Genomic DNA, 10291 nt, shown 5'->3' with positions numbered 1-10291 from the left:
CTCTGATTGCATCATTGAGGAATTCATGATTTTTGCAGGATTGGATTTCCAAGGATGTCCAGATGGATATGAATGTCTTGGGATGGTTTAAAATTCAGGATGTTTTGAAATTCAGGATGGTTTCGAAATTCAGGATGGTTTGATTTGGGATTTTTTCAGGATTGGTTTTTTTTAGGGTTTCAAGAAGAATGGTGGTTTCGAAATTCAGGGATGGCTTGATTTTACTGGTGGTGGTACGCAGCGGTTTGTGATGTGCTTTGGGATTCAGGATTCAGGATTCAGGATTCAAACAAATGCAGGCAAGTTCAAAGGATTGAACCTGCTTTGATACCAAGTAGAAAAGAATACTTCAATTTAGGGTTTTCAATAATAATTCTATTCATCCACAAAGGGGTATATATACAAGGACAAGAGGAGTCGTCTAACTCTAATAGGAATCAAATATTCCTATAATTACATGATAACCTACCTAAATAGGAATCATAATTACATAAGATTTACAGCGATTCTACAGCACGTGTACTCTGTGTCCTACTCTCTAGTCTTAATAAATCCTTATGGGCTCTGCATAGGACCTCTGATCAGTCATAGAATACTCTCTAAGCTATCGTGTGATTATCTCCTCCTCTGTCTTCCCAATATTGCATTCATTTTGCCTAGTGTTTTTCAGTCAACAAGATCGAAGAAGGTGTCTCATGGCATCCTTCAGTAACTATTATCAGAAAGAGAACCACCTACACCGTGAACTGATTAATACTTCTACTGCATATTGTTCGTAAATTTCTTATTAACAGGTACTAGATTAAGTTTTCGGAGTCCAATTGTTGTGTAACTTATATGACATCATAGTCTTGTTTGCAGACTTGCAGGAGGGATATCCTATGCTTGAATCTTTTCGGTCCCTGAAATGGGATTGTACTTGAAAAGACTATAAACTTGATATACAATGTTGACACATTTAATAGCAACTTAAGCTTTGCTTAATGTTTCCTAAACCCTAAGGGCCCAATGGTTATGTAATGTACTAATGTATACCACATCAAAACCTTGGTTGCAGACTTGCAGAAGAGAGGTCCTGCATTCGAATCGTTTCGGTCTTCGAAATAAAGGTGCACGTGAAAGACTGTATACTTAATATACAATATTCAATATTGACACATTTGATAATAGCTTGAGCTTTGTGTATTGTTACCTAAACCCTAACAGGCGCAACATCGCCAAAGAGGTAATATAAGGGCAACTCCAACCATAGGCTCTATTTGGGGGTGCTATTCTCATTTTAGCACCCCCTTGTTGCACTATTCATATAGGACTCAATTCTCATCTCTAACCATGAGGTGCTATATAGGGGTGCTATTTTCACTATTCTTGACTAAAATATAATATGAGTATAATTTTGATGAATATTATATTAAAAATATGTTAATTTAATTAAATAAGGTAATAATAAATAATTTAACATTTTATCATAATATTTAAAAATTATTCTTATTAACCCCTTGTTGCACTGTTTCAACGGGTATATTTTTTCCCCTCAATTTTCTGATAATTTTTTAATTTTTTTGGAACAAAAAGGAAATAATAACTCTTCAATTAATAAGAGCCGTTGATAAGTTTTTTCCCCTCAAATCTGAGCCATCAGATTGAAAATGGATCTGTTGAGTAAAAAAAAAAAAAAAAAAAAAGGGGCACATCTGACCGTCTATATTTAAACCTGATCAATCAGGACCGCCAGTTTCATGACCGTTGGGGGTTCCAACGGTCAGCAGGGGACATAAAATGCTCGCGGGCCCCACGTCTGCAGATGAAAAAGCCCTTCACCTTCTCTCTCCAGCTCCTTGGCGCGCGTGCTGACCTTCTTCCCTTCAAATGGCGCACGCGTCTCCTTCCTTCTCCACCCCTGGCGCGTTCCTCCCTCTTTTGGGCTGAGACAGCCCACATGCTGGGCCCCATGAACAGTGCCGAGTCCTGGTCTTGGAAAAGTCTCAAATATGAGACTTCAAATGGCTCCAAGTCTTATATTTATAAGACCAGATCCACCAAAAAGCCTTGGTTGGAGATGGAAAGTCTTATAATTGGCCAATTTTGAATTTGGCACTCCATGGTTGGAGTTGCCCTAACGACAATGTTTGACAAATGGACTACTTCACCATAAATCTATGTCTTGGCTACAAGGTGTTGGATTTTCATCACCCTCTTTCTCTTCCGGCCAGGAGTTGTGTACAGACACCCATAAAACCAAAGAGAATAATTCTTCTTCTTCTTTCGTGGATATCTATGGTTTCGTGTGAGAATCAATAAACTTTTCACCATTCACATTAAAGAAAACTTTTCCATTTTCCATTGGAATGTGACGGACAAGACTGAAACACATATGTATGCACTGAAACTTATCTTCTATCATAGACAAAACAGAAAGAAAATATCATGCTGACTTTAAGAATACTACTCGACTGAGCCACTGAGGTGACGTGGCCCTATGTTCTTGTTCTCTTTCATTTTCCTCCTTTTACTTTTTAATCACTCCCAACAATATATAAATAGGCCAAAAATAATTGTAAACAAAAAAACTGATAGAGATTTGAAACTTGAATTTACAAGCAAACTAAGTTGAAGTCAATCTCAAACTGTTATTTCCATTTGCCTTTATTTCCATTTGCCTGAAAGGGTTTGATCCCCTCTAGGCTTCCAAGAGATGAAGTAGTCAAAAACTATATTGCATTATTTGAAAGAAAATGAATCCTAATTCATACAGACATAGTTTAGTGAAAGCCAAGCAAAATAAACCATGTATATTTCTAATAATTGTATGCTTTGCTTAAAGCTAAGTTGGTTGCAGACATGCATGTGATGGAAATTGAATTTAGGGAAACTAATCCATAAGATTGAACAAAGTGTTTAAGTAAATAATTGAATGATAAGGGTTCTGTCTTATTATTCTGGTTGGAGAAAGATATTCTGAACTGAACCATTCAAAACTCTACATATATATACAGACTACAATACAGTATGGAAATCCAGACAATTCAGTGCAGGGACCCCTCAGAACTGTCCTTAGGTAGGTCTTGAACAGGGAAAGAACTAAGACTTGAGGGGGGGGGGGGGGGGGGGGGGATTAATAATGTTGTATCATCTTTTTATATACCTATATATCTAACATGCATGGTCTGTTGCTTAAATTGTCACAATCAGATTTGAAAACTCTTGAGTGCATTCTAACAGTTTTCTTATTAATAATTTAATATAGCAGTTTTCTAATTATTATTTTGTTATTATTCGAATTCCATCATGGTATCTACTTAGCTACTTGTTAGAGTTTCATGTTTCTTAAAGAATGTAGTGTTCGGCAAGAGGTCCCAATTTCGAGTTTAGGGTTGTGAAGCGGGTTTAAGAAATTTTAGGGTATTAAGAAAAATAAATTATTTTTGGTTCTATGTATCAAAAAAAATTTCTATCAATTTTTCAATCTTATTTCCTTGGCACATGCTGCTCTATGATTCCCATTTCCGACCAGAGAGAACCCTCGGCCACAAAGACAAGAATGGTCAAATTACAAAATAAATTGAAGGAACAATGTGGGGTTGAAAGGCCTATCGAGCATCTAATCCTTCTTTTAGCTATCTATATTAATTAACAAGATGTTAATGATACTGTTCCCATTTTAAGTAAAGACCACATACTGTTCTTGATAGATATTTGGCATCTTATAATTTTAGTTTATCAATCTGAACCACACTTTAAAATTAAATCCCGCTTTGTTAGTGGTCTAGATGGACCATTAGATGAGAAGATTCTCACACTATATATATATATATATATATAGTCATATAGATATACAACAAGGGTTGCTTGACCCACCAGGAGACAAGTATACCTTTGGACCTATATTGTTGGCTTAGAACGTCACTGAATATATTACTTGGTACACTTCTTTGAAGTCTTTTTCTTTTGGTTTCTTTCAAACCCATCCAGAGGTCCAATTGCTTCACCTTTCATCCATCCTACTTAATGAAATCTTTCTCTGCGATGTAACCTACAGAATAAGCTGAATAAGCTAACTTATGGGTTACTGGCTCCGGAGTATTGAATTTAGCGGCTTCCAAATCTAGACTCTTTAGTGAAATTGAACCTAATTCAGAAGGGTTTAGAAATCAACGCAAATTTCAATGCACACCAGCTGCGAATCACCCCACCAGTAGAGTAATAGTCAAGTATGTAACTATTTGATGGGTTACCTTTCTGAGATTGAATTATACACCCAAAGACTTACGATACAGCATCATTTCTACATGTAGGATTATAGCTAATAATTACCTTAACAGTTCCCCACATAGTAGGCATTACGTCTAGTCCAAAAGTTCATTCTTTTGTCCACTTAAAACTTAAAAGCGCCCAAAGCAAGTAAACTATTACTGATCAATTACGCATAAGAACCTGAATCATTTGATGGATAATAATGATTATATAAGATAAAGTCTTGTCTGGGTCATCAGACCTTCCACTCTTTCCGCTAAACATATGATTAATGTTCGCAGCAAATCATCTATATTGAGGATTTAAGTGCCCAACCAACCCTGAGCCTGCTTTCACTTTTAACTGTTTATAGGAGGCCATGGTTGCGCATTTGGTATACTTCTTCAACTCTTTACTGTATTCATTTCTGCAGAAGCAGGCTGCAGGCCCAATCAAAAACATGATCTGCTGCTGCAAATATTCACAAGCTCTTCCACCTTGCTCCTGAATTGACCAACTTGATGTAAGCCTTTTCAAAATCTTCAAAGAAACTGTTCTCATTGTCGGCATACTTTTTTATCCATCTGTTCATGAAAAGAGCTTTTCTTTAGTTGGATATGCGGAAGAAGAGAAAATATTCATAAACATAACATGCTAATACAGGTAACTATTTGTAGTCTTAGTTGATGGGTATACAGCGCATGTATATTCATCTTTCTTCTGGTGAAAATAAGAAAAGAAAGAATGTAGATGGTCATTCATAAAATTGGTGAGCATAAGGCACTGTACAAGCTAAAGCCTTCTTCACAGTAGCATCAACTCACCGTGACAAAATATTGTTCATTCCATATCCAGATTATTGGGTACAGATTTTTTTTTTTTTTTTTTTTTGAGAATAATTGGGTACAGATATAAACCATTAATTTTTGAAAGAATCTTTTATTGTAATTTGTGAGATCACACTAGTTTCAAATTTTCAGCTACTTCGAAGAATTTGTGGATTGATTGTTCCACAAAATTAGATTTTTATAAGACAATGGCTCTTACCTTAAATCTTGGCAGAGGCGAATTACTGATTCTTGTTTGAGTAACTGATTCTACTAGCTCAATTGCTTAAAACACATATCTTAAAGTTTTTTGAGAGGAAATAGACCTTAAGCATTCATCATCCTTGGGAAGTGCGCGATCTGAAGGAAGTCCAGTCATGCTTGACATACTACCTGCATGCATAGTGTATAAGTAATCAAACAATGAAGGGAAAAAGAAAGAAAAACTCTTTTATCCATCTTACTATTTACCTGAGGACACAGATTCCTCAAGAAGAACTTTGAAGTATGAATTGTCAAAAACAGTTGGGCTTCCGAAACCTTTATTTCCCAGAGTATGGGCACCTGACAGAGCAACAAGTTCTTGAGTTCTGCAAACAGAAGACACAATCATGGTTTAGTTTAAACCTGTACCAAGTAAAGTGAAAGAGATCTAGAACTTTGCTTTAAATCTGGTTAACAACTTTAAATCTAGAACATCCAAATTGGAAAAAGGAACCTTCATCATATATGAACTCACGATAAGCCTTTTGCTCGAAAGCTTTGCTTTAGACCATAAGCATCAAGAGTTTCTTCAGGAAGTTTTCCTTCAGGATCAGGCTCCCTGGAAAATGATGAGAGAGTCATATATCTCAGCAACAGCAATGAATTCGAAACACATTAATGCTGCAGATACACAAGACTTAAAGTTCTCTTAACTCTATTTTTAATGTCAAGTATCCTACCCATAGTAGGCAATTGAATGGTTTATACTCAATCATGAGGTTGCTTTCTTTGTTAGCTTACTTTGAGTCTAGTCTGCCCAATGCAACTGGGATAGTCGGACCTCCACATACTGAAACTGCTTCAGCTCCAGCCACAGCAATCATGTCTGCCCACGATACTAATCATCGGAAACATCCACAGAATGTTAGCAGAGTACCAAATCATCCATTAATACAAAAACCCTGTCTAACTGTATATCAGAAGACACAGACCTGGTTGTACTGCATCCACCTCAGTCTTTGCTTTCTCTAAAATCTAACCAACAATTTAATCCACCCAGGAGTTAGCTGGTAGTACATCATATAAAAAATTAAATTTACTCACTATTTAACTCAACAAAACAGGAACTTGAGAAAGGAGACAGTGCTAGAGATGCATGCCTTAAAAGGAGTTTTAAGACCTTTATTTTCGGGTCTATCGAGTTCATATATGACTGAACCATTCATGCCACCTGCCATACCAATGGTACATCAAAATGCATAAGGTTATAAACCAAGATAACAGAGCCTAATTTGAAAGAAACTCGGATAATTTACCCGAATTGTCATCCAATTGAAAGGTCCCTGCATCATGAAATACAAAACGAAGCACACCAGCAGCTTTGCCCTTAGACACAACTTTCCTAATCTCTTCCTTCATAACCTCATATACACTTGTATCTGGCCTTTCAAATTCCACAAGCAAAACCAAATAATTACTTCACACATACTAAAATTCCGAAAGAATGAAAATTTTTAAGATTGGACTCACTCCACCGCCTTGGCTGTAAAGGCCTCCATGGATTCCGAGAAAGGAAGAAGCAATGGCAGTGTGGCTGTGAGTGTGAACACCAGTCCTCTTCTCCCCAAAATCTCATCTTTACCTGTAAAATTGAATATGAATACTATTTCCTTTCATTTTCTAAGCAACCAATCCAGTTTCGTTAGGGTTTGATTTGCTGTTACCTGAAGAAGACGAAGCTGCATGGGTGGCGGGGAGAGAGTTGGCGCGAAAATTGAGCGTTGATGAGGATTTGGCGGGAAGAGTTGTACTGAATGGAAATCTGGAGGAAGAGGTTGCGGAGCAGAGGAGGGAGACGGCGGTGGAGGTAGTTGATGATGATGCCATCTTTAACGGACGGTTGGGAATCAAGTGGGGCTTCAAATTTTAGGAGAGGTTTTAGTTGCAGATCGAGGGCCCTAATCACATGCCATCGAGTGCAGGGGCTCTCTATTATACACTAGCAGATTACGTATGTCCTTCTCTGGTGTGACAAATTAAAACTATCGCAAATAGTGACTAATTTAAATTCTAACGTCCCACTGCGACAATAGTCTTGCTGTATACACCACAATGCAACAATAGTCGCCGTAGAAACCCTCTCGTCGGCGTCATCTATCTTCAGCTTGGAGTCGACAATGTCCTTCATTTAGCATCTTGAAGGCATAGGATGGAAATTGAGATTTTTCAGAACTTTCTGATTGGTCATAGTTCTTTCTCCCACCGATAATCTCTAGCAACAGCATTCCATAGCTATACACATCACTCTTCTCCGATATAGCACGGTTTGTGGTCCACTCTGGTACGTGCAAGGTAACCCCGATCGAGTTCCTCCAAGTGTTGTGAAAACGTACATGGCTCTGCTCCTTGGTCATTAGCTTTGCCAAACCAAAGTCTGAGACTTTGGCATATGGTAATTATTGTCAAGGAGCACGTTTTGAGGCTTTATGAATCACATTCTTCATGGAGATAAGCTAGTCCTTTTGCTGTACCCAATGCTATACTAAATCTTGTCTCCCAATCCAATAAGCATTCATCATTTGTTTTCTTGAAGATCCATTTATCCAGGGAACCATTTGCCATGTATTCATAAGCAAGAAGTCGATGGCTTCCTTCTGCACAGAATCCTTTGAGACGGACCAAGTGAAAATGATGGATGCTGCCAATGGTGGTGGTTACTTCAGCTCGGAACTCTTTCTGCCCCTGTCCAATTCCTTCCAACTTAATTCTTCACAGCCAGTTGGGTTCCATCTGGAAGAACTCCCTCATAAACTGATCCAAAACCTCCTTGCCCAAGCTTCTTTGAGAAGTTATTCGTTGCAGTTTGTAGATTCTTGTAACTGAAACGGACGGGCATACCAGCCATATTTTCGTAGATACTATTCTCTTCTGAAGTTGCTTCAAGAGATCCTGGTGAGTTTCTCTTCATGTAGTGATTGTATCACACATAAAGTAAGCCACAGATAACAAGTATTATTGAAATAGCTGGCTATCATAATGTAAGGGAACCATTTCTTGCTTCTGCTTCGACTTCCCCCACTGCCGCCAGCTCCATTGCTCAGGACCTTAACGTAAGAAGCAAACCCAGAGCCCTGATAAAGTAATCAGGGGTTCACATCCAAAACCAATTGGCAATGGATGGAGTGGCCCAAATCCTTATAAACTCATAAGCAAAGTTATATTTTTCCAATGTGGGAGTTATATTGGGTGACGGTGAGCACGTGTGGCCATCTCTGAAACCAAACACGTGGGTAACCCGCTCTGATACCGACGATTTTTCAAGCCATACACGTGGACAAGTTATATTGGGTGACGGTGAGCACGTGTGGCCATCTCTGAAACCAAACACGTGGGTAACCCGCTCTGATACCATGATAAAGTAATCTGGGGTTCACATCCAAAACCAATTGGCAATGGATGGAGTGGCCCAAACTCTTACAAACTCATAAGCAAAGTTATATTTTTCCAATGTGGGAGTTATATTTATACACATTCTCAACAAGCCCTTCTCATCCGGTCAAACAGACCAATAAGGCTGTGGTGTTTGGAAACCTGAAGAAGGAATCATGTCACCAAACTTGATTTCGAGAATAAGCTCACGTTGTTGGAGCTTGGATCGCTCACAAGTTTCATTCCTTCTTGAAAATCCTGGTTCCATAACAGGGTATTAGTTGGATGACTAAAACTCTGCCAAACTACTCCATTGTCATCACCAAGCAAAACCAAATTTCCTGAGTCCCGCAATTCCATTGCAGTAACTGTTTTGCCACCAGTATCTATAGACCAAACCACACTTCCACTTTTTTGCAAAGACACACTACCCTTCTCATCAAACACAAACTTATCAGTATTTGAAACTGGAGAACCCCTATTTGCAGCCCAGACTACTGCATAAGTGTTCATGTGAATCACAACTAGCAGAAACAATGTGACATCCTGGGGAGTAGGGTAGAAGCCAAAACCAAATTCAGCTGAGTTCGACAAGAGAAACAACCCATCATTATCAATCCAATCCTCCTGCCGAGCTCCTTGAAACCCGGGACTAATTTTCCCAAAATATCGAACACTAGCCAGGCAGGTTTCAGACAAAAGGAGAATAGACGTACGCAAGTATGAAGCCTGTGAAATGAATGAAGTTCCAACCTCCCATGGCAACTATAACAACCAGTGTTTAACTAATATTTTGAGACTCAAAGATTACAAAAGAGACTTCCACTAGAAAGGACCATAAAGCGAAGGATGATGTGAAAATAATAAGCACTTCAAGTGTTTGAAACTTTGAATAATAGGTACCCAATCATCCGAAACTGAATCCAACACATCTCCACTGCAAACATAATCCCAAATTTATTCAAAATGACAATACAGGAGGGAAGTGTAAGAAAAGACAAACTAATTAAGCTGAATCAAGAGAAAAGGTGTTGTAGCTGATGGAAAAGAAAAGAACTAGGTTTCCCTACTTCACCAGTAAGAAATGTAAGGATCAAGATCAGAACAAATAAATGTGAATAGGAGAAATCACAGATGGATTTAACTATCCATGATACTTCAATGCTTTGAATACAGCAAAATAGCCAAAACTATGCGAAGTTCAGTGATAGTAGTGGGAGAAGTCTATACTTGGGAATTAAAAAAAAAAAATTAAAACCCAAATTTGACAAAAACCAAGTTGAGATGGGTAAATCAAGAGGCTTACCAATCTCAATTGATGAGAAACAACTGGAATTAAAGCCGGAGAAGAGGAAAACCAGACCTTATATATTCTGCGATGAGAGTATATTATTTTGACTTTGTCAAAGGGAACCCAAAAGCTTCCTAGGCCCAAGATAAACCCCTTCGGCGCATGTGAAATGCTCCAACTATGCATTGCAGCACAATGCCTGACCACTTTAACAGCTTCGGGGTTCGAAGCTAGGTTGGGGAGCACACCCAACTAGGCAATAACCACTAGACCACTTGCAGTGGTTCTCCATTTTATGCTTTTGTAA

At 38.3% G+C, this 10291-nt stretch overlaps 1 protein-coding gene and 1 pseudogene across 3 annotated transcripts; both read right to left on the bottom strand.

Moving 5' to 3' along the window:
• Positions 1-4420: 4420 nt before the first annotated feature.
• Positions 4421-7233, bottom strand: LOC133738710 (putative L-ascorbate peroxidase 6). Of its 3 annotated transcripts, none has more exons than XR_009860245.1 (10): positions 6989-7233; positions 6795-6906; positions 6581-6708; positions 6425-6495; positions 6257-6299; positions 6066-6162; positions 5800-5883; positions 5532-5650; positions 5281-5453; positions 4421-4817 (listed from the first exon to the last, which is right to left on the bottom strand). XR_009860245.1 is itself a non-coding variant. In XM_062166291.1 (10 exons), exons 1-10 carry the CDS (start codon positions 7149-7151, stop codon positions 4715-4717), a joined length of 987 nt encoding a protein of 328 aa, XP_062022275.1. In that variant the 5' UTR covers positions 7152-7231; the 3' UTR covers positions 4421-4714. The 3 variants fall into 3 exon arrangements, 2 of the variants coding, with proteins under 2 accessions (XP_062022275.1, XP_062022276.1); XM_062166291.1 differs by having other exon boundaries at positions 5387-5453; positions 6989-7231; XM_062166292.1 differs by having other exon boundaries at positions 5387-5453; positions 6581-6703; positions 6989-7150.
• A 30-nt stretch (positions 7234-7263) lies between these two features.
• LOC133737887 (G-type lectin S-receptor-like serine/threonine-protein kinase SD2-5) lies at positions 7264-10276 on the bottom strand (annotated as a pseudogene).
• Between the last annotated feature and the right edge of the window lie 15 nt (positions 10277-10291).

The sequence above is a fragment of the Rosa rugosa genome, chromosome 3 (genome assembly GCF_958449725.1).
Source record: "Rosa rugosa chromosome 3, drRosRugo1.1, whole genome shotgun sequence".
Classification (NCBI taxonomy): domain Eukaryota; kingdom Viridiplantae; phylum Streptophyta; class Magnoliopsida; order Rosales; family Rosaceae; genus Rosa; species Rosa rugosa.
This window is presented reverse-complemented; position numbering and strand designations above follow the sequence as displayed.

Excerpts from the sequence above, each read along its gene's own strand:
- LOC133738710 (XM_062166291.1), bottom strand. The coding sequence starts at position 7,151 with ATGGCATCATCATCAACTACCTCCACCGCCGTCTCCCTCCTCTGCTCC. Across the intron at positions 5,651-5,799 it reads TTTCGAGCAAAAGGCTTATC|AACTCAAGAACTTGTTGCTC; the intron begins GTGAGTTCATAT and ends TTCTGTTTGCAG. Across the intron at positions 5,454-5,531 it reads TGAGGAATCTGTGTCCTCAG|GTAGTATGTCAAGCATGACT; the intron begins GTAAATAGTAAG and ends CTATGCATGCAG.